Source organism: Rattus norvegicus, chromosome 12 (genome assembly GCF_036323735.1).
Source record: "Rattus norvegicus strain BN/NHsdMcwi chromosome 12, GRCr8, whole genome shotgun sequence".
In the NCBI taxonomy this organism is placed as follows: Eukaryota; Metazoa; Chordata; class Mammalia; order Rodentia; family Muridae; genus Rattus; species Rattus norvegicus.
The window spans coordinates 37,457,201-37,484,168 of NC_086030.1; the positions used below are offsets into that span (position 1 = coordinate 37,457,201).

Below are 26,968 nucleotides of genomic sequence, written 5' to 3' on the forward strand. Positions count from 1 at the left end.
TCGTCCCCTTTCCCCTCCGCAGAGAGAGCATCGATCCGCCCGGGCCCTGCCCCCTCTCACTAGCAGACCGCTGTCGCGTCGGCGCCGCACCGTCTCCTCAGACATCCTCGGGTGCGACTAGCCGGACAGCCAACGTCTCCCGGCGTGCACCGCGCCGAGCGCTCTGAGGGAGCGTGCGGAATGCACCGGCCGGGCGGCGTCTCTTGAGGACCGTGCCGCGCGGCAGGGCCGCCGCGCACCCGGCTCCGACAGTCCCTGCCCATGGGCCGCGGGCCACCGCGAGGAGCAGGCCGAGCGCCGCAGCCGCCTGAGGGACCGTGGCAGGTGAGGCGCGCACCTGCGCTGATAAAGAATCCTTGAGGTTCGCTCGCGGGGCTCGGAGCCAGGCTGCGCACCGGCGCGGCGGGGGAGGCGCGTCGCAACGGCTGCAACCGCCGGCCCGGGCCGGGTACGAGCCGCATTGCAGGTGCGGGGCAGCGCCCCGGGGTCCGGCCCCACGCCGGCGGGATGCTGCGGGCCTCAGCTCCCCGCCCGCGTCACACCTGCCGCCTCCCGGACCCGCAGCCCTGGCGACCGGGTGGCTCCGCGTAAGTACTCTGCCCTGAGCTCCCGGGTCCCGCGGACGCGCACGCTGGCCACGCTCGCAGGTAGCGCTCCGGGTTGCGGTTCCCTCGGGCTCGACCCGGCCCTGCGGGCTAATGTCAAGCCTCAAGTATCTTTAGCTGCACGGTCTAGTCACTGATGACAATGAGGTGCCGGAGGAGAAAAATATGACCGTGCCCCGTGACAGGTGGCACCGATCGGTTTCATAACTAAGTACAGGCTTGGACACACCTTTAGGAGTGTTAGCATCCGGGCGTGATGGCGCACGCCTTTAGATTTCAGCTCTCGGGAGACAGAAGCAGGTGGATCTCCGAGTTGGAGGATAGCCTGAACTAGATAGCGAATTCCAGACAAGCTCAAGGCTACATGGTGAGACACCCTGTGTGGAAGGAAGGAAGGAAGGAAGGAAGGAAGGAAGGAAGGTAGGTAGGTTAGTTAAAACGAGGATCGCAGACTACAAACTAAGTTTGAAATTCATTTAAATAGCATTGGTATTATTTTATTTGCACAGCCAAGAATTCCCTGGCATTCTATCGCCATTGAATTGTAAGGTTTTTCAGATGCTAGCATTCCAGTTGACTTTTACCTCCAATTTTTCATGTTTTCTCTTTGGCTAACTGTTCACCAAAATGGCTGAATATTCTAGTATGTTTGGAAGAAAGGCGTTAAGACTTGTGCTTCTTTATTTTGTATGTGTATACATGAGTACCACTACTGAAAAGCCTTAAAATAGTTTGGATTGCTCCTCTGAAGCATAATGAGTCAGTTTTGTTTCGATTTTTCTGTTTGGATCTGAAGTATGGAAGGATGAACATAGGGCTCTACTGAGCTCTAGCCCCAGGCCTGATTTAACTATATTTTAAAGTATAGAACAATGACTTTCACGGACCAGAATTTTCCTGTTAACACTCTTAAACATCTCAAATAGGTGTTTTGGAAATTAGACATTTCTTTCAACGCCGAATCTTTTCAAAGAAATGCATGAATCCTTTGTTTAGAGCAGCTCACTCATTCTGAGTTCTTAACTCTCATCTGGCCTATGTTGGGAAATCGATTTTAACCTCATTATCTAATTGTCAGGATGTGTTTGCAGCAGGACTGACGTAATTATGATGTCGATGCTTTTAAGAAATACTTGTAAAGCATCCTCTCATATTTCTGGCAAGAAGATATGCACAGCTTTTTTTTCCTATCTAAAACAAGGTCAGCCATAAATAGATCCTAATGCAGACTGGGTGACACATTTATTAACTAAGATTAACTATCTCCTGGACTTCATATATTCTGAGGGCAGGGGCAAGACACCCTGCAGTGCCAAACATACGGAGACTGCTGCAAATGCAAGTCCCAGACCAGCTAGGCAGGTCTGGTGTTTGATCCCGCAGAATCATTTGGCAGGGACAGACAGACCTGTGTCCTAATGGTCTTCAGACATTTGAAGGTCTGCCACGCAGTAGGGATTTGATTGCTTTAGAGTCTTTCCGAGTAAGGAAGAGGACACTGAGTACTTACAGGAAGACAGCGTCCCTGGTGGTGCTGTAGAGCAGAATTACCAGGGGAAGTTCAGCAGTGAAAGGAAGGGGCTGCTCTTCCCTCCGGCTCCCTCCCAGTGCAGCACGAATGGAGGGGACTCAGGGGTGGAGGGAGTTGGGGGGTCTGATGGTGGGTCTCCCAGGGTTTGGTGGTCACTGGATTCCAGGACTTTGTTTCCCTCCTAGCTCTGTGGAGTTTGTTGTTACATGTTCTGCTGCCAGCTTCTAGAGCTGTGGGCATGTTGACATCCCCAGACACCTACTTGAATCCTGGGAAGATAGTGACTGGCTTCTCTGCTTGGTGTCAGAGCTAACTTGAACCCCATTTTGCATGTTTTTGGGGGCTTAGAAATAATAAAGCACTCCCACGGTCAGTGTTATGTTTGACATGTATTAGATACTTCTTCTCTGGCTTTTCTTTTCTGTAATAACCACCTAGTCAAGATAATTGCTGTAGGAAGTCATTCTTGCTAAAAATGAGGTGGTAGTGCCAATTGTTCCAAGAGTCAGCAAGTTGTAAAAGTGAGCTGAGGACATTACAGATGGGTAAGATACGACTTTTGGGCTTGCTCTGCATTTTGCTTTATTTCATTACTCAAATAGGAATCAAGTTTCATAGCAAAACAGTCAAGTCATACCTACCTAAAGTGGTTGTAGTCAGTGTTTTTTGGATGGTTTCTAAATATCCAGAAAGTAAATCAAAACTACAAAGTAGAATCACTGAAATGAGGAAAGGACAAGGAGGCCATCTTGGTTAGGCTTTCCATTGCTGAGGTGAAACACCGTAACCAAGAGCAACTTGGGGAGGAGAGGTTTATCCCATTCATAGTTTCATATAACAGTTCTCAGCAAAACCAGCGAGGGTAGGAATTCAAGCAGGGCAGGAACCTGGAGGCAGGAGCCTCCAGCCATGCAGAAGCCATGGAGGAGTGCTGTGCTCTGGCTTGCTTTCTCTGGTTTGCTCAGCCTGCTTACTTATAGATCCCAGGACTAACAGCCCACGGGTGGCCCTACCTACTGGGCCCTCCCACATCAGTCACTAATTAAGAAAATGCCCTACAGGCCTGCCAAAAGCCCAGATTTTATGGAGGCAGTTTCTCAGTTGAGGCTCTCTTCTCTCTGATGACTCTAGCTTGTGTCAGGTTGACATAAAACTAGAGAACACAGGGGCTTTGTGATTGAAGTACCTGTTTGTGCTATGCCAGTCTTGATAAGCTGGTTAACAATGGGAATAACTATGTCACTGTTGTCACTATTAGAATAATGACTCCCTAATATGTACATTAGTTGGGGTTAGCCCTGTGGCCTATGGCAAATGAACAGAGCAGGTTCCTGGGAGCTCAAAGGATTGACAGGTAGCAGACCAGCCATGAGGACAAAGGAGTTAAAATTTTGGATCCTTTGGATCCTCATGGTTGTGAGCTACCATGTCGTCCCCTGCAAAAGCAGCATATGTTAGAGCATGATAGCATAGGTCTTTAATCCCAGCACTTGGGAGGGTAGTCTGTATAATGAGTTCAGGGCAGCTAGGGCTCTGCAGAGAGACCCCATATAAATGAATGAATCAGTGAATGAATATATAGTGAGTTTAGGGCATCCAGGGCTCTGTAGAGAGACCCCATAGGGAAGGAAGTATATATTAATAAAGAAAAAAATTCTACAAATAAACTTTTAAGTACTATTTCTGAGACAACAAATAATCAAGTATGGCAGACAGTTAAATAGCATAGCACACCCCCCAAGTGCATCACTCAGTTATCTTAAAAGCTGTCTTTGTTAAGCAGGCAGGATGGTGCAGACCCACAGTCCTAGTATTCAGCAGGCTGAAGCAGGAGAATCCTGAGTTCAAAGTTACCTGGTACTACATACAATCCAAGACCTGTCTTTAGAACTAGGAAAAATAAAAGACTTCTTTGTTAATGAGACAATGAAAGTGAGAGCACAGAGCAAGCCTCCTGGCTGCTTCCCATTCACCACTTCTCAGTGAAAAAAGCACTTGCTGCCCTCCGGCCGGAAACAAAAAGGAAGTACCCTTCCCCTTGATGCTGAGTGCTCTGCTCTATCTAAAGTCTCGGAACTGAGCAGTGAAATCCTTGGGTTAGCACCAAACAAGAGGAGAATAAGTTTAGCTCTGACCTAGACCCGCTGTGGTATTCTTTCCTAGTCCATTGTAGTGGGCAGTTGTCTTCTCATTCGAGGAGTTGTTAGTTTGTGAGCCTGGAAGGCGGATTTCATATTGATATTGTTTACGGTATATCTGCTACTACACATTACAAGTCCCAGGATTATTGTGACCCTGGCTGTCTGAAGGTTGCATGTTTTACTCAGAAGTGAAGAATTACACAGAAAAGTGCCATCCATCTTTGTTACCATATGGGGGATGCATAAGACACTGGTTTCACAAGAGCAAGTTTTGTCTCTGTCGTGCGTGATTACTTGGGAGCACTAATGGGTTCTAACCTAATTTTCCCAGTGATGAAGTAGGAAGCCAAGCTTGTGCTGCATTCTGATATCAAAGAAGCTTTTTCTGGACTCTCTCCAACCATCACATATGTCACTCCAAGTAGAAGGCACCAGGGTTATTTCTCCTCTGACTGGGGACAAGATAACATCTATACTGAGAGGTACTAAAGCCTTTACTTTGATAGGGAGGATAAAGAAAGCTGCTGTTAATTTTACATCCTTCTAGACAAGACTAGCTGAGATCACCAATGTTGCCTGTCCTTTCCAAGGTGTGCCTGTCTCTTTTGTCATGTTGGAAGTCTATGACCAGATCAGAAACCCCCAGAAGCTGAGAGCAGTATCTTTTAGCCACTTGCTTGTGGGCCTGCCTGTTGCCCTGTGCAAGGAGAGGTGGTCCTTTGGCCTTGGAGTAGGCCCTATTGGCCCCTTAGCAACAAGTCTTAAGTAAGCATAGTTCCCATAAATAATGTGGTCAAGGACTGGCTAGATGGCTTAGCAGTACCTGGGCAGTACTTTGCAGAAACTGAGTTCAGGCACCTGCTGCCAAACCCGATGATCTAATTTTGATTCCTAAATCCTATACAATAGGACCAGCTCCCCCAGATCACTCTCTGACCTCCACATACCCACCATACTGTGCACATACCCCTAATACATAAATGTAAAACAAAATTTCAAGTGTTTGAGGCCGTATTTTGATAGTTTATCTTGGTATAAAGGCTATGGTATTAGAGTTCAGCAAAAAGAACGCAAAGTCTAGACTTCACTGATGGGAGCAAAGAGTTGTTGAGGGTTTTTTGTTTTGTTTTGTTTTGCTTTTTTTTTTTTTTTTTTTTTTTTTTTGGTTCTTTTTTTCGGAGCTGGGGACCGAACCCAGGGCCTTGCGCTTCCTAGGTAAGCGCTCTACCACTGAGCTAAATCCCCAGCCCCTTTGTTTTGCTTTTAAGGAGTGGGACAATAAGCTTGAAAAAGAGAGCCAGAGCAGGACCTTCTCAGGTAGGAATGGTCTTTTTGGTTGCTTTTGTGTTTCAGCCATGGTTGACACTCAGAGCAGCTCTGCATGCTGCTAACTGGTTCTAGAACAACATGGTGAGCTTTGCCCACTAGCTTTTGGGGCTCCATATATTACACTGCAGAGCTGTGAACTGAGGACTTGGACTGTTGTCTGACCGTCCCAAGCCACATGGGCTTCTCAGATGGCAGTAAAGTTCATTGATGATTTCAGCATGGCTTCTGGTGACAGAACACAAGTTTATCACACACATAATGCTCTGTAACTGAAGGAGTGGCTGGAGTCTCATAGCTGCCCAACTGTTTAGGCTAAAGTTCCTGATTTTTAATTGTTGAAGTTCTCATGTGCAGTCCAAAAATGGGGCATCCAGAGACCTGAGTCCTATCTCTGTCAGATAGTGGGAGACAGTGAAGGCATGGAAAAACACAAAGTTGTAATCCAGTCATATTGTGCTTCTGAATCAACACACATTGTGCTAGGTCCAGGAATAAAATATTTTACAGGTTTTTGGCAGTAACACATCAGCCTTTGTAGGTATCATCTGGACGAGTGGAATGACTAGAGCATCTATGTGACAAGCACTCTTGTTTGAGTGACCTGATCTGAATATGTTTATAACCCCCCCAGCCCCGCCCCCCAAGCTGCTGTCACTTCCTAATGGCTTCTCACAACACAAGCCATATGAACAGAGTGACTCATACAACACTGTTGGTAAGCTGGGAGGCTTGGAACACCAACTCTCTCTCCAACTCTCCCTGCATCCCTCCTTGTTTGCATCCAGGCAGTGGCTACAGAGAACATCCTTTTGTTACTCCCAAGGGCCTTTTAGGAAATACCAGAGGTTACCTGGCTGCACGAGTTCCTACCTAGGACAGGTACAACATGAAGAGAGCTGGTCAGCTTAAGAAGAACACCTTGACTTTTCTTGCCAAGCAAGATGGTTCATAAAACAGGCCAGATGCGAGGTAGTGTGAGACCCATCAGTGACCTCAGGGCCCACCATCAAGGAGGCCCCACTACCATCATCCTAATGGTCTATGTCAGTGTGAGAATGTTTGGTCTTCTGACCAGTGGATAGAACCACAAAGAGTGGAGGCCCTTCTGTGGTGTGGATGCAGGCACCCAGCTTTCTTTGCTGGGAGATGTTTAGCCTTTCTCCTCCTCCCTTATACAGTTTTTGTTTTTGTCTTCTTACTGTGTTGTGATCCTTACATATAGTTACTCTGTATTAAGCTGTCTGCTTAAGTGGCAATGTATTATACAGGATTTGCATTTATAGTTTTTAAGTGTACTGAGCATATCTGGTGGCCATAATGATTTAATCATCTCAATGGGCTTAAAAAAGCAAGTGTTCAGAACTGTTCAGCTGTTACCACAAAGACAGGTGGCTGACAGGTTTTCCTCTTTCAGTTTTAATTTCTTTGTAAGTTGTTAGTTAAATATATATTGTTTCCCAATCATTTCAGAATAGCACTAGTCCATAGGGAATTAAGAATTTTAGAAAGCAAAGTACAAAAAAATTCATGTAATAATTGATATTTTAATATTGGCAGAGAAACATGACACCTGAAATATTATATGATGTCTGTGATTTCTTTAAAGGCTTATGAAGAGGCTATGTCTTTAGGCTAGGGTATGTATCATTTAGCCTTCGTGAGAAAATGCTTTCATAGGAATTAGTATGTGCCGAGTTGTTCAACCTCTACATCTACACTCTGAGCTATACAAGGCTCTTGTTAATGTTTGGTCCTTTGCATATTCCAAATGGTAACCTAGTTCCTGGCATTAAGACTAAAGAAAGAGGATTTGCCTGGCAAGATGGCTGAGTTGGTAAAGGTGCCTGCTGCCAAGGCTGGCAGCCTGAGTTCTATCCCCAAAACCTAAATGGTGGAAGGAGAGAACCAACCCTCACAGCGTGTCCTCTGACTACCACACTATACCATGACATTCAAGCACTCATGATAACGAGTAAATGTTAAAAAGTTAAAAGTTGCTTTATAGAAAGAATGAACTGCAAAACTTTATATTGCCACCCACAAAGGAGTGCTGAACTGTCAAGATAATGCATGAAAGAGTTTAGGGTCTCAGGAAAGGTTGTGTCTTTGGTGTCATCTTCTATGTTACATCAGAATGTCTTCGTTCTTCTGCTTAATACAAGGAGTTGGAGGGGCTGTTGTTCAGTGGTTTTTTGTTTTTGTTTTTTGTTTTTTGTTTTTTGTTTTTTTGTGCTTGGTCTTCAATACACTGAGCTATGTCCGCAGCTCTTTTATTATTTATGATTGGAGATAGTCTTAAATTGTCCAGACCAGCCTAGAACATTTGATAGCCCAGGAAGGCCTCCAACTTCTGATTCTTCTGCCACACCCTCCAAAGATTACAGGCTTTAGTGGTCTCCTTGAACACGGAATTTCCTGTATTGAATTAATGTTAAAGCCTTTATACAGTATACCCCGGAGTTGACCGTGTCAGTTCTTATAGACTGTAGAATGTCCACAGAATTTCTTTAGACACAAATCTTTTATATCTTTTATAACCCAGTATTTACTGGAGATGCCTTGTTTGCAGGACTTAAGGTCTCTTAAGTTATCTTAGTGTTTAGACAAGAAAACCAAAATCTTTTTGCCAAGAACTAAGAAGGAACACTTATAATCACAAGCACTCACATATAAATGTGAAGTTTGTCAATGAGCCCAGGCCATCAAGGAGGTGCCCGAGTTGGCCCAGCATGGAAAATGCAGAATGGAGCCCCTCTGTGGACTTCTTTAACAGGGATGGAAGATTCAAGACAAGTTTGTACAGGATCATTCGGAGGGCTTGTTGCAAGATGGCTTCTCTCTCTTTTTTTTTTTTTTTTTAAAGATTTATTTATTTATTATATATGAGCACACTGTAGCTGTTCAGACACACCAGAAGAGGGCATCAGATCTCATTACAGATGGTTGTGAGCCACCATGTGGTTGCTGGGATTTGAACTCAGGACCTTTGGAAGAGCAGTCGGTGCTCTTAACCATTGAGCCATCTCTCCAGCCCCCAAGATGGCTTCTCTTTTTCTCCAAGGTCAGTAGCTCTCAACAGTGGGAAAAAGACCATGCCTGGCCAGATGTCCCTTCTGTGAGCTCTTTATACCCTCACTTGCTGATGAAACCCAAAGAGAGCAGCATGAGCCTCAAATCATTAGAGAAGAGAGCCTTGCTTCAGGGCAGAGCTGCTCCACCTGGGCTCCTGTGGTCCATATTGGGGGCTGAAGAGTTCTTTGCTATGGGCTTCCTAACTGTAAGGAGCACCCCCTCACCAGATGTAGTGACCCAGATGGTTCCACATGTGGTGCCTAAGAGCCACAGCTCCTCTGCAGCTCCTGGTCAAGCCATTGAGTGCACGTTCTGCATGTTCTTTAATTCTGAGTGCTTCCAGCTGGTGGTCATCCACAAGGAAACAGTGGCTGTGCAGACTATAAAATAGCTCATGCCAGTGGAGACTGAGCAAGGATGAGCTTACATAAGCAGGCCAGCCCTTGGCAGGTATCATGTGCAGAGTCCTCTGCCTCCCCACAGTGTTTCACATGGCTGCCCCTGCTTCTTCCCCACTGCTCTAGTTCTATAGATCCGTCTCAGTCACAGCACAGTTGTTCATTTAAACAGGCAAAGGATCTGAATGAGGAAAGAGTTGGCACCATGGCCTCATATTTATAAAGAGCAAGCCTGAGCCTCTCCTAGCCAGCCAGCCACAACTTATGTGTCAGAGGTCACTTTGCACTGTCACCTTGCACTTACATTGTCATGTAAGACAGAAAAAAAAATGAGGATTTTAGAAATCCTAAAAATCCCAGAAAATTTTAGGACTTCTGGGATACATTGTAAAGACTTCTGCTGAATCTGAAGCCTGAGTGTTTAAAACACCCACTGGAAAGTAACAGTGCACATTTTCACAGCATTCTGCACCAGTTCACAAGCTCTAGGTTCCTAACCCGGCACAGGGGCTGCATCTGTAAGGCAAACACCTCTTGTTCCAAGGTGCTTTTTTCATGTGAGTAGCTACATCCCTTAAATCTGAGCGGTTGGACTGCTAACACCAAGCAAAAAGTCTGTCTCTACATAAGCTACTCACTTCGGCTATGCAGAAGAAGAAGGTGGAAGGGAACTTTGAAAGAAGGAACACTAATTAGTAATGTTTTGTCATTGCAGTGAGTGCTGGCTCTGTTTGTGCTGGTGGCATTTCCTTCGTGGGAGTACAATAGTATATAGTATGTCAGGAATGTCAACTTCAGAGTCAGAGTGGTTCAGAATGAATCCCACCCCTGCCATCTGCTTGCTGAGGTATAGATTAGGTCAGATGTTCATCGAGCATGGTGCGTAGCACCTGACCCTGTAAGCCCTCATGAGTGCTTTCCCCCAGAGCTAAGGGACCTGGGGCCACTGCACCTCTCCTTTCCCGTGTTCTGCTTTACTCTGGCCAGTCTAAATCCTGAACTGGGAACTGCACCTCTATTGAGCAGCCTTCCTGCTTGATTCCCACCTTGGCACCTCAACTTTTGTGTACATTATGCTTTGTGGATGAGTGTTTTGCCACATATATGTGAACCATGTGTGTGCCTGATGCCCACAGAAGCCAGAAGAGGGTGTCAGACAGTGTTAGCTGCCATGTGAATGAAGGGAATTGAACCCTAGGTCCTCTGTCAAGAGTAGCCAGTGCTTGTACCTGCTGCTTCTCCAGCCTTTGTGAGCAGTTAGTTCTTGATGTGTAACCTGTAGTTCTCATAGTGTAAATAGTCTGTCTCTCCCACCTTGTTTCCACCCCTCTCCAAAGTCAAGTAGTATGTGATCACACTACTGTAAAGCTTCATTCATGTTTCCCTCCCCAGAATTGCTTCTTCCTCCCCAGGTCTGCCCATCCATTAGGGCTCAACTCAGCCCCAGCCTTTCCAGAAGGGAAGCCTTGTCTTTCTAGGCCCTATGCACTCAGCATCCAGTTAGGGCCTGGTGCCACCTGGTATTATACAAATGCTGTGTTAATTGAGGTCCCACCCCTACACTCCAGGGATCTCTGCCCCGAAGAGACAGTTGCACTGAAGGGTGCCTCCCTGGGCTCCCTTCCCCTGGCTCCTGTGTTTAGTACTTCCATCTCAGGAGGTTATAATTACTGATTGTTTTCTGATCTTTCCTCACCAAGTGATTGTCAGCATGGAATCAGTTATATATAGGAGTGTACTGACTTGACTGCTAAGTACATAATCAAAAGGACTGACCAGCCGTCTAGTGCAATAGGCCTTGTAAATGTCGAGATATAGTTAAGTGGGATGTGGTGGTACACACCTGTCACCTTAGCTTTAGCACTCAGAAAGCTGAGGCCGGAGGATGGTAGGTTTGAGGTCAGCTTGGGCTATGTGGCAAGTTCAAGGCTAGTCTAGGCTGCAGAACAAAACACGGTCAGAATGAGTTTTAAATAAATTCAATGATGATACTAAGCTTCTAACTATTAAGGTAACTTCTGAGGCCCAAGGGATCCCCGGACTGGTATTCCTAGAACCCTGTCCATTAAATGTTCATTGGTGGAACTGTCTGTACTGTGTCTACAGAAATTCTTCCCTTGTCTCAGGGTGATCCTGATGCCTGGCCAGCTTGAGAAGCTCACAGGTAATATTTCTGCAAAGCCACAAGTGAGTTCTCTGCCTTAGTGGACACTCTGATGGGTGACCGCAGAGAGTAGTTAACCGAGTGCTTCCTGGGGAGAGAAAAGGAGTATGCAGAAGGGCCTAGGTAGGGCCACTGTCCTATATGCCCTTGGCCACTGCTGTTCCACCAGCCACTTGTGTCTAGGAAGTTCTCTATGTAAGCAGAAGTGCTGGGTTGACTTTCTCTGGGGTCTGGGGCTCCTACCTCCCAGGGTCAACTCTGCCTCAGGTTTCACAAGGCCCACTCACTCCAGCAGGCACCCTGTCATAGAGAGCTTGTGCACTGACCTCTTCTGAACTACACAGACCATTTAGAGGTGCATCATCCGTCTGCATTCCAGACCTGTTTTCTTGAGGAAACCTTGCTCACACAGGGAACTGTAGCTGGTCTTTTGCTACTTTGTGGGTTCTTTTTCCCCACTGTTTATTCCTCTAGGTTCACCCCTTATTACTAGATAGGGGAGAAAGGAGGATAGAGGGGAGAGAGATAGAGACCCCTGAATCTAATTTCTTTTGTTTTTTAAGCATGACTACTATCAAACCACATCCAACCTGTCTGAACAGTCAACAACCATCAACCCCACCTCAGGGCCCTAGCATTCATATACCTCTCTATCCTCTGAAAAGTTCCCAGAATTCCAACATCACACAGTTGGCAGAAACTATCTGCAGCTGGCAAAATCATGCCTCTGCTAGAGCATGAGGCAGATCATAGCTGTGTCTGCTACTTCGAAGCAGCCTCACATCCCCATACCTGGGATTAAAACAAAAACACTTTCTTATATTTCCAAAATTCCAAAATTGTCACTGCTATTTCTCCTTGTGTTTTAAGCCATTAATTGTACTATGTGCATTTTCAGTCAAGTACGTGCTTTCAGTGGCCAAGGTTTTCAAGAGACCTCTCCTGCTCAAGTCTAAACTTTATCCTACGTAGCATGCATTAAATCTCCAATGCCAGGGGTTGGGGATTTAGCTCAGTGGTAGAGCGCTTGCCTAGCAATCGCAAGGCCCTGGATTCGGTCCTCAGCTCAAAAAAAAAAAAAATCTCCAATGCCAAGTGAAGGTTTTTCAGTCTGCATGTTACTCCTTGGCTGAAACAGCTCTTATTGTTGCTGCAAGGACCCTGAGTCAGGCTCCCAAAGGCCCACACTAAGAAATTATCTTGAAAATATCATTTGGATCTGTATTCCTGAAGCCAATGGCACCTTTGCCTTATTAAATACACACCTCAAGAAGCCTAGGTGCTCTTTCTGTTTAAGATCTAGGAAAATCATTGCTCTTTGAAAGTCTTTCCACAACTAAGCATTGTATTTCTCAAAGTTAAGGCACCAGACATTTTGAGATTCCAAGGCTTTTGGTTTGGTCACAGTCTCTTTGCAAATGACCATATTTCCCATAATTAAAGCACCAGGCATTTTGATATCAGAGACCTCTACCTATAGCTTGACCTATTGCATGGTATACATTAGAACCAATATCAGTCATAGCCCTTATCCATTTGTCTGTAGCTGCTGCTGGTGCCTTTAATGGTCTGATAACTTTTTACATTCAGCATTCAAATTTTCAAACTCCAAGGTCTTTATCTTTGTAAAGATAAAGATAATCTTTGTAAATGAGGTAGACTTTTTCCCCTGGACTCTTCAACTTTGTCCCAAGCTCTTAAAGCCATTAAGTAACAATATTCTGTAGTAGTGTCATCAAATTGAGTCTGTTCTTGTTTATCAGAGCACTGCCCTTCACCCAGCAACTGATCTTTACTATTTTCATTCCCCTTGCTCTATTTCACTGTTCAATATTCAAGGCTTCTTCCCTCCACCGTGTTAACCATTGCAACTGTGGACCAGCCTCTAATATAGCTGTCACCAATCCCTTCCAGTCTTGAGGAATAATTCTGTTTTCTGTAGCCCAGGTTTTTAGAATTTGTTTCACATAAGGTGAGTGCATCCCATATGAAATCATGGATCTTTAGAATGCCTCAGATCTATCATTTCTATAGGATGCCATCCTATCTCCTTACAACCTGTTCCACGCCATTAGCAGGCATATGCTGTACAACTACTGGGAAAGCTGGGGGTGATCTCATGACCCAGCTGCCCCCTCCTCCCACTCTGCAGTGTGGTTGGTTCAAGATTAAACGTTCTCTAGAAACAGCTGTTTCATCAGATTGTCCTACTTTTTCAACTCTCCTCTGACCTCTTTCCCTCTTCCGCAGGAAACTCCTACTTTCTTGCTCAGTCACCATGACTGAGCCTTTGTGTTCTCTCTTTCCTGTGCTCCTCACTTTCCAAGAACGTCCATCTCCAACCACAACCTGTTTAGTTGCCCCACCAATTCTGTAATCCTTTCAGAAAAGAGCGAGCAGAGTGACTCCTTTTGTTTCTCAGGCCCCTTCATTTCCACCCACAATTTTTCCAACTGCTCAGCCATTCTTCCGACCTTTTTTGAAACAATATACTAAGCAGAAAAAGAAAAGAAACAAAATCACATCTGGGAGCAAGGTGGGCAGGGATTCCCAGGAGTAGCAGCCTTAATAAATTTTTTTTGCTAGCCTCTTAAAAATTATATTCATTCCTTCATTCCCTGCCATTTCCTCTATGGCATTTGAAATCAGACTTCCCATTTTTATACTTAATATTTGAGGCATTACTTATAGTCAGCCTTTGCTACTTTGTAGGTTCTTCTTTTTCCCACCTTTTCTCTCCCCAGTTTCACCCCCCTCTCACTAGATAGGAGAGAGAGGGGAGAGACAGAGACAGAGACAGAGAGAGAGAGAGAGAGAGAGAGAGAAAGCAAAGATCCCTGAATCTAATTTCTTTCCTTTTGTTTGCATTCTTTGAGCACAACTACTAACAGATCCCATCCAATCCCCATGAACAACCACTAACTACCTACCCTGCCTCCCAGGGATGTAGCATTTATATAGCTACTGAAAAGATCCCAGACTTCCAAATGTTACACAGTCGCAGAGACTATATGCAGCTGGCAAAACCATGCCTCTGCTAGAAGAGGATGTAAATTAAAGCTGCTGTGAAGCAGCCTCATATCCCACACCTGGGATTAAAGCAAAAACATTTAATTTTTTTGTTTGTTTGTTTTTTGTTTTTTAAAGAAACCAAAATTCCAAAATTGTCACTACAGGGATCACCCCTTCCAAATGTGGGTTTCCAAAGTGGTTTTAAATAGCAGCTCTGAAAGTGGGAGCTAACCAGAGTAAGAGGAACAAGAGAGTAAGTCCATAATGCTTGCCTCCTGTGACCGCAGGCTTCCCAGACGCATGGTGTATCAAGTTTCCATGCCCTAATTGCCAGCTTCTGATCTCATCTTTACAGCCCTAATATCAGGCTGTGCACTCTTTTGGAAGGAAATGGATGTCAGTGGCTGGAGACTTATCGATGGGCTTGTGTTTTCTGATGGATAATGTCATCAAGATACAGGGAGGTAGACCGTGTGGGCAGAGGAGGCACCCAAGGACTCTTGTCATCCTCTGCCTGTCTTGGGGCACTAAATTGTTGTCGTTGTGAAACTTACCTCCAATGAACTCTTGTGTGCTTGGGTGAAATGACTATTCTAGCCATCCAGAATCCTCTGACATGTTAGGGGAGCATACTGTCTCCTCCCTAGTGGTGTTCAGTGCTTGACTTTGTCAGGAGAGACCACTTTATCATTTCTTATGACTATAAAGTGATGTTTGGGAATACTGAAATGGAATAAAAAATTTACTTTGATTTCAGTCAAATCAAAGTATGTGTGGGTGTTTTGATCGCATGAATGTCTGTTTATCACAGTGGGCAGTGCCCATGTAGGCTTGCTGAGGGTGCCAGATCCCCTATAACAAAAATTACGGACATTTGTGAGTCACCATGTGGGTGCTGTGAATTGAACCCAGATACTCTGGAAGAGCAATCAGTGCTCTTAACTGCTGAGCCATCTCTCCAGCCTGACATTTTTTAAAAATGAAAAATCACCCATAATCCACTACCTAGAAAGTAATACTTTAATACTCTTGTGTCCATCCTTGGATATGTTGTCATGAAGCACAGTTGCCTTTTGACTGACACATTCAGAATGTAAAGTTGCTCATAGACCTTTGAACATGAGCATTTCAGCTCAACTTATCACAGTCGGATCATGTTAACTTTTCATCTTCCACAGTGCAGCTGTGCCATGGTCCCTGAGCCCTCCTTACCAGGCACTCAGAGTCCTTTGTATGGTGGGTGTTGTGTAAAAGTTTGGTTGGTTGGGTTCTTCTGTTGGCTTTAGAAACATCTAAGAAAATGTCTACTGTGTAGGTGGAGAGCGAGCACCTGTAAGACATCCCTACATAGTTTTCAGTTTTGGTTGACTCCAGTGTCAGCTTGTTTATTGCTCTGGCACAGTAACCTACCTAGTCATTCTGCTTGGTCTTGTAGATGAAAGTTTCCTTTTGTCCTGTCACCAGGCCATATAGTCAGCATGATAGCTTTTTGGGTTACACAGCTCAAACTCATGACTCCTGTTTAAAAACAAAAACAAAACGCAACAACAATGGCTGTTGGAGGACCTTCTGACTTCTGAGGGCGCCAGGCACACATGCAGTGCACATATATACATAAGAAAACATTCATAGGTGTGAAAAAATTAAGGAACAAAACTGAAAAATCTATTCCAGTTCTTTTTTTTTTTTTTTTTTTTTTTTTTGTTCTTTTTTTCGGAGCTGGGGACCGAACCCAGGACCTTGCGCTTCCTAGGTAAGCGCTCTACCACTGAGCTAAATCCCCAGCCTATTCCAGTTCTTTTGATGAGGTTACTTACTTTCATGTGTATGAATGTTTTGCCTGCATGTTTGTCTGTGAACCGTGTAGTTGCCTTGTGCCAGAGAAAGTCAGAAAAGGGCACTGAATCCCATGGAGGTAGAATTACATGCAACTGTGAGACACCATGTGGATGTCAGGGACTGAACCCTGGTCCTCTTGAAGAGCGAGTGCTATTTATCCCTGAGCCATTTCTCCAGGCCAAATTACCCTAATTCTTTAGGATTACCTTCTATCTCTTTAAAAAACTTATTGCATCTCTGCTTTCTATATTTAGTGCTGTAACTTTGTTCCTCTTTAACAAGATATCTCTGGAGTCTTGTCAAATGCTTGCTTCCTGCAGCTGCTCTTTTTCTTGCAGCCCTAGCTCTTTGGGGTTTTCAGATGACTTGCACATTGAATTTCCTAAGGGCCTGTGCGGGCAGGAACAGGAGGTTCCCATAACTTACAGCGGTTCATTCATCTCAGTTATTGTGCATTCAGAACTGTGTCTGTGTTATCATCATACATGATAAAGTTGCAGTTTAAAAATTTGGGGGGGACACACGTGTCATTGTGCCATATGTGCATACATACTACAGCGTGCATGTGAAGGTCAGAGGACAACTTGCAGGAGTCAGTTCTTTCTTTCCACCATTCCAGTTCTAGGGATTGAACTCAGGTTGTCAGACTTAGCAGTAGGCACTTTGTAACTGCTGAGCCATCTCAACAGCCTCCCTTCAGGATATAATAAAGCAGACCTGGGGAGCACTGCCTCAGGCTATTTTTAGCCATTGGTAGAGTACTATAGATTGGTTCAGAGGAAGAAGTAAAAGTTGTACTGTCCCTGGGCTTCTGGGTCTGCCTGCCCAGTTGCCCATCTTTATTGACTTCCTGGATAGCCCCTCTCCAATGACAAGGAGTGTGAAGGCTGCTGAGACGTACGTCTCTGTACTTTTATGTTGTCTTCTTTGGAAGCAACTAGAATTTGCTCGCTTATTCTCTCAGTGTTCAGGAAATATTCTATACAAGCAAGTAAACAGCTCAGAAGTATATTTGTAGAGCTGTGACCCAGTATTTACATAGCAGTAGGTCACTGGCTTTCATCAAACAGTTATTGTATGCCAGGCACCAAGGCCAGTGCACTTAGTACTGAGGGGGCTGTGGCAAAGGTCAGGGTCTAGCTAAATGGCCTCACTTCCATCCCACACTCAGTAGCACCCCTCTGAGATCTGTTCACCCTGTCCTTTTTGGTCTCACTGTGTTCTGAATTTTCTGGACCTGAATTTCTTCATGTGGAGACAGAGTTTGCTGGACAACTAGTTGGAGACTTTCTCTGGTGGTATCATCTGAGCCCACATCCACCTAGAAATGCCTGTTGTACCTTCCTTCCTGGCCATTCCTTTTCCTCTTGGACACCAGAACAGTACCGAGAGTTCCTACAGAAAGTTCCAGTGGTTCTTAAGCCCTAACACTGAGATGCTGTGTAGGGTCCGTAAAGACAGGTCCTATCAAAAAGTAGGGGAGACAGTATACCCATCCTCCATAGAGAGAGACCCCACTGTGAATGAGCTATGACTAATTGATGAGTGGAGTCAAGAATAGCTCAGCTCTAACCACTTCTCAGTCACCACTAGGCACTGTTCTCACATTCTGAAATCGTTACCCTATGGCTGTATGAACCAGGCTGAAAAACACTCCCACTCCAAGATACTCATTTCTCTTTGTCTGCTAAAAATGTAGCTGCTTTAAAATATCTCCCAGGCTGTTCAGACTTTATGGGATGAGGTCATGTTCAGATCAATGCTGCTACAGTGCTTTTTGATTAATGTGAGGTAACTTAGGAGCAGCCTTTCTACTCAGTCCCATGGCGGAGCAGGATAAAATTATCTGAAATACATATGTAAAAAATGCATGAGTTCTTCAGGGAAGGAAGAAAGAGGGCGGGAAGTGAGAGTTGCCCAGAGTAGTCCAGACAGAGGGGAAACAGGGTGTGCAAAGGCCCCTGTGTTAGAGGGTGTGGCAGATAGAAGAGGGCAAAAGATATTGTGGTGATGAACAGAGCACACTGGGGACCTGAGGGGACAAGGCTGGGAGGAGCACTACTTGTGACCCAGGACACCTTGTGCTGAGTCAGTCCCTAGTGGCTGTCAGCCTGGCTGTGAGACAAAGAGGGTGAGTATGAGTCTGGCCCTTAGCCCATCCTGCTGGTATCCGAGGTATGAGGACGCACATGCAGAGGGTAAGATTCCTGATAGCTTTTCTGAAACAACCTTGCTTTGCAAAGGTGCTGATGGGGCCTAGACAGCTGTGCCTTTCCCACCTTTTATCTTAAAAGCAGGGCTGGTTCATGATTGTCCAGGGAGTGTACTGAAAACCCAGTGGGTGGGCCGCATGTCTACTCCTGGCCAGGCATTGTATCTGACCTCCACCTTACAGAACTGCCATCCACTCTCCTCTGGAGCTCAGCTGCATCAGGTTTGGTGTGCACTCGATTTCATTTTGTTTCAGAGGTTGGATGTATATACAGCATTTGCCTCCCGGTATAAATCTACATCTGCCCAGCCTCGAAGGTTAGCATTGCAAATCCCGAGGCTGAGGGGAGCTGCGGAGTTCAGGTGTATGCTTGGCTTATCTGTTTTGATGAGCCACATCCCTTTGTCCTGCAGAGGACTGCCAGAGCAGACGACAGAGTGTTGGTACAGAGTGTTGGTGTTGAAGGTAGGCGGCAACCAGCACCTGGGAGTCAGGACAAGACAGGCTGTTTGTCTTCATGTTGGCAAGGGTCCTTAGCTTCCAAGGCCACCATTAGTGTCATTATCCTCAGGATGGGGGTGAAGTTCTCTGTGAGCCACCTCAGCTGGGTCTCTCTGACCCCTGTAGAAGCACAGTGACTTCCCTGGTGGATTTGCTGAGTGCAGAGGGGCAGGGCAAACTGCTGGTGTTCTGAGGTGACTAACTGCAGCAAGTGTCTGAGTACCTCGCCCTCTAGTCAGTCAAGGTAACCTTATTAAGGGACACCCATTCCCACTGCCACAGCTGCCTGGGGAGAAAGACCACAGGTCTGTGTGCATTCACTGGGATTGAGCCAGGCCCTGGTATTGACAGTGGCTTGGAAACCAACCTGCAACTGGTGCCCAGCCCCTGCTGCCTGTCCTTGAGCAGAGAGCTGTGAAATGACTGATGACTCTCAGCAAGTCACAGAAACATTTGGATCACCCTGGGGCAAAAGCCATAGTTGAGAGCTGTGACCAAGGTGATACCTTTACCACACAGAAGGGCAGTACTGACAAGATGCTCAGAGGAGGGACCCTGCGACCCACTAGCCATCTCCAGAAAACCCAAGATGACTCAGTCTATTCACCAACCAGTTCCAGACCCTTCCCGTGTGTCCAACTCCTCAAGTTGCTTGGGGACCAGCTCTGTGTCCGTGTCCTGCACATCACCTCTAAAGCTGGCTGGTATCAGCTCAGGAGAGAGGTATCAGCTCAGGAGAGACGCATCATCATTTGTCTTAAGCTATGCAGCTTTCCCAGGGATTCAGTAGTCACTTCATCTAGACACGTTCAGCCCCATGTGCGCATGCCTTGCTCCGTAGACCTACCTGTACAGGTAGATCTCCTTTTCAGTGTCTCTTAGAGCATCCCAGAGGAGGGACATAAGAGGTCTTAGACAGTCATGACTACCCTGTTGTCAGAGTACATTCATCTGCTCAGGACCCTGCAAGCCACCCCCAGTGGTGCATTGCACTGCTCGCACACCTGGGTTTGCTTTAGGGTAAGAACTGCAGCAGCCAGACCACAGTGAATTCCTGACTCCAGAGTTAGGTTTAAACTGAGTCCAAGGCAGTCCAAATAGGAACAGTTCCTTAAACCATACTTAAATACATATCAAATAAAACTTATCCACCATCTGGGGATTGGAACAGGATGACCACGGAGGGGCCCAGTATAGATTATAAAAGCAAGTATCTGGCTCCCAGTGTAGATAAGTTATTTTCTCAGAGCTGCATAGGATGTCTCAATGTTTAGACTATTATAGTACATAGTTCTTTGGACATGCATGACGTGAATTATAGACCTGAGGAGGAAGCCAGCATGGGTCTTGGTGCCTGTAGGTCATCACTGGTGTTTGCCATGGTCTCTTAGGTGCAGCCACTAGGCTGGGCTTAGGTTGAGGCAGGGACAGGTTGTGCAAGGATGAAGGCAAGGGACACGTGCTCATGAACTCGTTTCTGGCAGTTCTCCAGCACAGGGCTAGGGATGTGAGGTACATAGCCTTATTTGAGGCTAGAGCCTGCAAAGCAGCAGAGCTTAGGCTGAGACGTCAGGGGTCCTGGGAAGGCATAGAGTGGGGTGCAGAAGGCTGTTCTGCCATTAGAAGACACAAGTAGGCTCTGAGGAAAGCTGCACCCTGGGTAGGGCACTGGGGCTCCAGAGAGACCAGGGAATGTGGTAGGAACAGACTAGGCTGGGCAGAACAATGGGACCTTCACACACACACACACACACACACACACACACACACACACACACACACACCCCTACCTCCCCAGCTAGTGTGTGGAGCATGAGAAAGAGGAGGAAGGGAACAGAGGCAGTCTACCCATGTGAAAGGAAGATGGCGAAGGCCAGACAGGGCATTAGGGATGACCTTGAGACTTTGAAGGTAGAGCACCAGGATGTGCATCTTGTCAGGCATCTTGTCAGGACTCTTGCCTCCCAAGCCAGCATTCCCAAGCACCATGGGTCAAGGTGGGCCCCAGACATCACATCAGGTTGAGCAAGAATAGCTTCTGAGTGAAAGAAATGGTAGTCATGACTGGGAGGCTTAGACATGACAGGTTGCTGTGTGACAGTGTGCAGGCCCAGGGGCTACTCTTCACGTGTCCCCCTCACTTTGCATTGGTTGACTGGCTCCTGTGTTACCGTCAGGGCCCCCTCCAAGGCTGTGCACTGGGCACATAGTCCTGGGGTCTTGAGTTGCAGAAGGCACCTTGCCCTGCAGTTGGTTGCTGAGGCTGCCTTAGCCTGTGGCTTCTGCAAATACAGCTCACTAGTTCATGCGTTCCAGACCAAACTTCGTTCCTTGCCAGTCTCTCTCGACCTTTCTCCCTAACTCAGATGACCTTAGTTCTGCTAGGATGTCTACTTAGCCCCGTCAGGTCTTTCTGTTTCCCTCTGTGTATTGTTCAGCTCTCCTGCAGGCAGAGCTGGGTGGAGCCACAGCTGCCTCAGCTGACTGTGAGTGAAGGCACCGTCTGAAGTCGGTGGTGAACGTCTTAGTGGTGAACGCAACTCCTGAAGTGACAGGAGAGGCTGTGCTGCTGCCACCACAGCCACACACTGACAGATGGCATAGGCATGCTGGCGGCCCTTGAGCAATGGGGCTTCTGCAGGAGAGCTGTCCAGCATGGCCACTGGGAGCTGTGTACACTGTCTGCATGCTGTCCCAAGTGTTTCTCAGTGCTGTGCCAATTATTCTTGAAAGATGGCCTGACTTCACATTACTCCAGTCACATAAGTCAGGACACAAGGGAAGGTAGCACCTAGAATTGAATTGAATTTGAAGAAACCCTGCCCTGTACCTACTCTTCCATTCACCTCCTGGACCTGCTTCCTTTCCAGGAATGAAGAGCAGCCTGGCGTCCTGTATTGGGTGCCACTCCTGCCCTCACCTGGTTCTCACATAGACCTGCATGTGACAGGTGCTATGTGAGAGAGGAGTTAAGGGTTTGCGTCACAGCAGTCACAAGGGGTTCTTGGAGCCCCAGGACCTCACCTTCTCCCCACACATTTCCATGATGTGAACCCAGAACTCCATCTTCTTCCAACCCTCATGCTCAAAACAGTGACCAGAGTTTTTATGTTTCCTGCAGGTCACCTGGATGTCAGCATGGCAGCCACAAACCTGGAGAACCAGCTGCACAGTGCGCAGAAGAACCTGCTCTTCCTCCAGCGGGAACATGCCAGCACACTCAAGGGGCTGCACGCTGAGATCCGGCGGCTGCAGCAGCACTGCACAGGTGGGTGCAGGCTGATGGCTGCTAAACCAGAGCCACTGTCAGGATGTGGAGTTGGTCAGCTGCTGCACCAGGCTTACTCCTCATGCTGATATGGCCATGTGATTAATCCTTTGTGGCCCACACACCTGTAAGTGACAGCGCTCCACACAGTACCGTGGAAGCCCTGAGCACACAGCTGCCAGCCTTGCTCTAGAACAGGGTGCCTGTGGTACTCGGCTCCAGTGCGGCCTGCAGTTCATGAGACAGCTGCTCACTAACTTTGTACTGCGGGCTGTGTTCAAGGAAGATAGCTTCCCGCCTTGATAGGAACCTTTTTTTTTTTTTTTTTTTTTTCTTTTTGGTTCTTTTTTTTCGGAGCTGGGGATCGAACCCAGGGCCTTGCGCTTCCTAGGCAAGCGCTCTACCACTGAGCTAAATCCCCAGCCCCTTGATAGGAACCTTGACATCTGGTGTTTCTTACATTGGTCCCTGGATCTCCCACCCCTGCATCTACAGGGTAAAACTCATCCCTGGGAGGGACTTGGTGCTTGTTTTCAGAACTGATGGAACGTGTCATGTTTCCTTTATAGATCTAACATATGAGCTGACACTCAAAAGTTTCGAACTGACAGGTAAGGACTCCTCCCCAGATATGGTTGCATCTTGTTTTCTTTGTAAGCTATTCCCACTGGTCACATGCTTAGGGTCCCTTCTGCAATGACAGTGGTTGCCCTGAGCAAAGACAAGGGAGTTTAGAGCCCAAAGTCACCCAGAGGCCGGAGTGATGAGTGGCCTTTTCATTTCACATTATGTGTGCCTAGAATGTCTATTATGTTTTCCCAGAATTTTCTAATCCAGAAATAAACGTCAATGTGACTCCAGCCAGAAAGGAAAAAAGTGAGAACTAGGCAGAAGGCCCTACATCCCCGTCTTCCAGAGTTAGCATCCCTGGCCCAAAGCCATGTGCTTCATAATAGGGAGTGCAGTGGCCCTCGTTCATGACCCAGAGCACATCTGGACTGTAGTCTAGATCTACTTCTCTAGCGACACCCATCAGGGCTAAAACAGTGGCAGCCAGAGATATGACAGAGACAGGGTCTTCCAGGAGCTCTGAGCCTATGAGAATGGCCTATTCCTTGGAATATAGAACATGTCTAGGTAACTAAGCTTTACCAGTCCAGTCGAAGCCTCAGGTTACTCCCCTAAGCCTGAGTATCACTGAGCATCTGTTACTCTGCCCATCTCCTCAGGACACCTGCCGTGGTTTTGTCTGGGTGGGTGCCGAGGGCTGTTGGAGCAGGAGCCTGCATACAAACGTCTATAGAGCAGACACCTTCTGCTAGGAACTCAAGTCTGTCTGTATCACCCCCACCTCCCACCCTTTGGTGCTTGCAAACACACGCACGCACGCATGGCATGACAGAGGTCTTGGTACTGTAGTAACCCCTTTTGTCATGACTGGTCTGCACCGGTTCTCAAGCCTCTCTGTCCCAAGCCCCCTCACCACCCTTTTAGGACACACTCAGTGCATATGGCTTTGGTGAAGGGTGTATATAAGGTACTATGTCAGCTGTTTGAAAAGCCTCCAATGGGTTTATGGGCCATGTGCACTTCCCTGAGTGAAGCTATCGCTCAGTCCAGTGCATGTCAAACACAAGCTCGTAAGGCAGGTTAGAGAGAATCCCGATTCTCTCCCCGAAGGCTGTGAGGCCTGAGGTCTACACACCAAATACCCAGTGACACACAGTCTAGTCCTGTTCCATAATGGAGTTGACCATGGGGAGCAGAGGAGCATGGACTAGACAAGGAAAGTCAGAAGTTTGTAGAGAAGATGTGTATAGAGGACCAGGGGTACCAGAGCCTCCCAGGTCTGGGCTAAGACTGTGCCTGAGAACAGACAGCAGGTCAGCTGGGTCATTTTCAGGGAAGGACAGTGTTCGCCCAAGCCTCTTAGGGATGGGAGGCCAAAAGAGCACCTTACTAAGGAGCCCTGGATTTGATGGTCTCCGATAATGGCTCCGTACTACAATGGCTCTGTACCTGATTGTCAAGGACTGTGTCCTTCACCAGTACCCAGGAGTCTGCTTCACTGTCCCAGGCCCACCGTCCCTCTTAGTACTCCCTGGGGACACAGTGTTGTGTCTGGCTGGGATGAGTAAAGGCCAGGGATTACAGAGATTACAGAGCTGCCACACTTGTAGGTCGTGCTCACTTCTCTGCAGGGTCCGCAGTGCACTTCAGAATCTCGTGCCGTAGGGGGTTGGTTTTGTTTTTGCTAAAAGCACAAGACTCATACAAAACAATACCGCATCATTTCTAGTGCTACCATTTGCTGATTCAGGCTCTTTACACACACACACACACACACACACACACACACACACACACACACACACACGTCTCTGTCCATCTGCAGTGAGCTTGCACTGTATACTTGCCCTTGGGTGTCTCATAGCTCAGAGTCTACTTGAGGCTGCTGGCTTAGGTGGGTGTCGGAGCCAGCAGCCTCTAGAGGTGCAGTTTGCTCCCAGCGCCCACAGGCCCTGCAGGGCTGTCTGCAGATTTTGGATGCACAGATCTGGAGTTGAATCAACCCAGAAGAAAACAAGGAGGTTCAGGGTTCTTGTGGGTGCAGAAGGCATGGAACAGATGGACTGTCAGACTGGCAGGTTGTTAGGCCATGAGGAGTCATTGTTGGCCAAGGGGAGAAGAGGGAAGCAGGCCTGGGAGGTGGTAGTACCCAGTGAGACATGGGGCTAGACAGGTTAGAGAGGAAAGCAGGCTGCCAGCCAGGGAGCATAGAGGAGGGAAAGTTCTAGTTTGAGGCAACTAGGACAATAAAGGTGGCAGAAGAGCAGGGTGTAGGCCTGAGGGACATGTCTGATGCCCTTCACTTGTAGAGCTGGCACTCCAGAGACGCTGACCCCAGCTGACGCTCAAGCTGTTTTAACTTCAGCACCTTCAGATTCTGGAGACGTTCTTTTACGCAGTAAGCCAGGGAACCAAGAGCTGGGAGGGGCCTCAGAGACCCCCTGATCCGCCTTTAGTGGGAGCAGGGCCAGCAAGCCATTCTGCACCCCGCCTACCATAGGGCTTCTCGTCAGGGCCCTCCACACAGGCCACGAGCATCTCCTTCCTCTCCCAGACTCTGACCTGCCACCTGACTTGTTCCTGCAGGAGACGGCTCTTCCAGAACGACGGAGCTGAAGAGGCGCTGTGAAGAGCTGGAAGCCCAGCTGAAGGCCAAAGAGGAGGAAAACCGCAAGCTGCTTCAAGAACTGGAGCAGAAGAATGCCGCCATTGCTGTGCTGGAGAACACGGTCCGCGAGAGAGAGAAGAAGTACCTGGAGGAGCTGAAGATGAAGAGCCACAAGCTGAGCATGCTGTCGGGCGAGCTGGAGCAGCGCGCCAGCACCGTGGCCTACCTCACCTCACAGCTGCATGCGGCCAAGAAGAAGTTGCTGAGCTCCAGTGGCACCTCGGATGCCAGCCCCGCCGGCAGCCCTGCACTGGCCAGCTACAAGCCCACACCCCCCAAGGACAAGCTGCCTGAGACACCCCGCCGCCGCATGAAGAAGAGCCTGTCAGCCCCACTGCACCCTGAGTTTGAGGAGGTCTACAGGTTTGGAGCTGAGAGCCGAAAACTCCTCCTTCGAGAGCCTGTGGATGCCATGCCTGACCCCACCCCATTCCTGCTGGCCCGGGAGTCTGCTGAGGTCCAGCTCAAGGAGCGGCCTCTTGTCATCCCTCCCATCGCCTCAGATCGTGGCACCAGTGGGCAGCATAGCCCAGCCCGAGACAAGCCACACAAGACCCACATTGGGGTGGCTCACCGCATTCACCATGCCACTCCATCACAGGCCCAGCCCGAGGGAGAGACGAGGGCCGTGGACCAGGTGAATGCAGGGAAGGTGGTGCGAAAGCACTCAGGGACAGACCGGACTGTGTGAAGCCTGCGGCCTGTCACCGCAGCCATCCACGCACTGTGAGCGCCACAGGGAACCTCGCCCACATCTTCCTCGCCTACCCATGCCAAATGTTTCCTCCTGTTGAAGCCTGGCTCCTGGCTCCATAGTGACAGTGCTACAATGGTGTCCCCGCTGAAGATATTTACTGGCACTGTGGCCAATGCCTGCATGCCAATAGCTTGCTTCCAGCCCCACGCCATGAGATCTCGGCACACTCTTATATGGCCATGGCTGAATCACTACGCCACACAGAATCAGAATCGCCTGAAGTCGAAGCAAAAATAAGGAGCTCTCTCTCTCTTTCCCTCTCTCTCTCTTTCTCTCCCTCCCCAGTTCCAGGGCACCTACGAGAGCAGAGCAGCAGCTTCTGCTTCCCCCTGGAGACTCCTGCCTTGCACAGTCCCTTTACAAGCAGCTATGTCTCATGATCTTAGCAAGATGACCTCAACCCTGATGTCGCCCCAACCTGAATGTGTGTTCATAATTTTTTTTTGTTAGTTTCATCCAGATGTTCAGGATCCAACAAATGTTATTTTCTAAACCCGCCCTCCTTTTCCTCTGCGTCTTTTTGAAGCACCAAGGGACTGGAGGAGGTGGCTGGGGAGGACCAAGCAGGTGGGGTGGGAGTACTTGCTGCCCAGAGCTGTTGCTGAGATGGATGTCTGCGTTTCTGGCAGAAGCTGCATTCCGTCCTGCCCAGGCTTCCCACTGCCTGCCTGTCTCCAGCTGGCCAGCCCAGTCTCACAGTGTAAGAGGCACAGCCAGTGGCTGTTTGTCCTGAAGCCACACACAGCCCTGGCTGAGAAGAGGTCTGGAGCTCGGGCAGGAACTGAATGCTTGAGCCTTCAGTGCTCTTGCCAAGAAAGGGGGTGTGTGCTGGAGCAGACGAGTGGAACCCCACCAGTGGCGTAGCAGGAAGGGAGAGAGAACGCACTTGCCTTAAAACCTG

At 47.8% G+C, this 26,968-nt stretch overlaps 1 protein-coding gene across 1 annotated transcript; it reads left to right on the top strand.

The window, feature by feature from the left end:
- The first annotated feature begins 475 nt into the window (after positions 1-475).
- On the top strand, positions 476-26,880 carry Ccdc92 (coiled-coil domain containing 92). The gene is made up of 4 exons (NM_001083898.1): positions 476-587; positions 21,926-22,072; positions 22,642-22,683; positions 25,229-26,880. The coding sequence occupies exons 2-4, from the start codon at positions 21,943-21,945 to the stop codon at positions 25,999-26,001; spliced, it is 945 nt and encodes a 314-aa protein (NP_001077367.1). The 5' UTR covers positions 476-587; positions 21,926-21,942; the 3' UTR covers positions 26,002-26,880.
- The last annotated feature ends 88 nt before the right edge of the window (positions 26,881-26,968 follow it).

Coding starts and splice junctions, on each gene's coding strand:
- Ccdc92 (NM_001083898.1), top strand. CDS start 21,943: ATGGCAGCCACAAACCTGGAGAACCAGCTGCACAGTGCGCAGAAGAAC. Junction 22,073..22,641: donor GCTGCAGCAGCACTGCACAG/GTGGGTGCAGGC, acceptor TTTCCTTTATAG/ATCTAACATATGAGCTGACA. Junction 22,684..25,228: donor CAAAAGTTTCGAACTGACAG/GTAAGGACTCCT, acceptor TTGTTCCTGCAG/GAGACGGCTCTTCCAGAACG.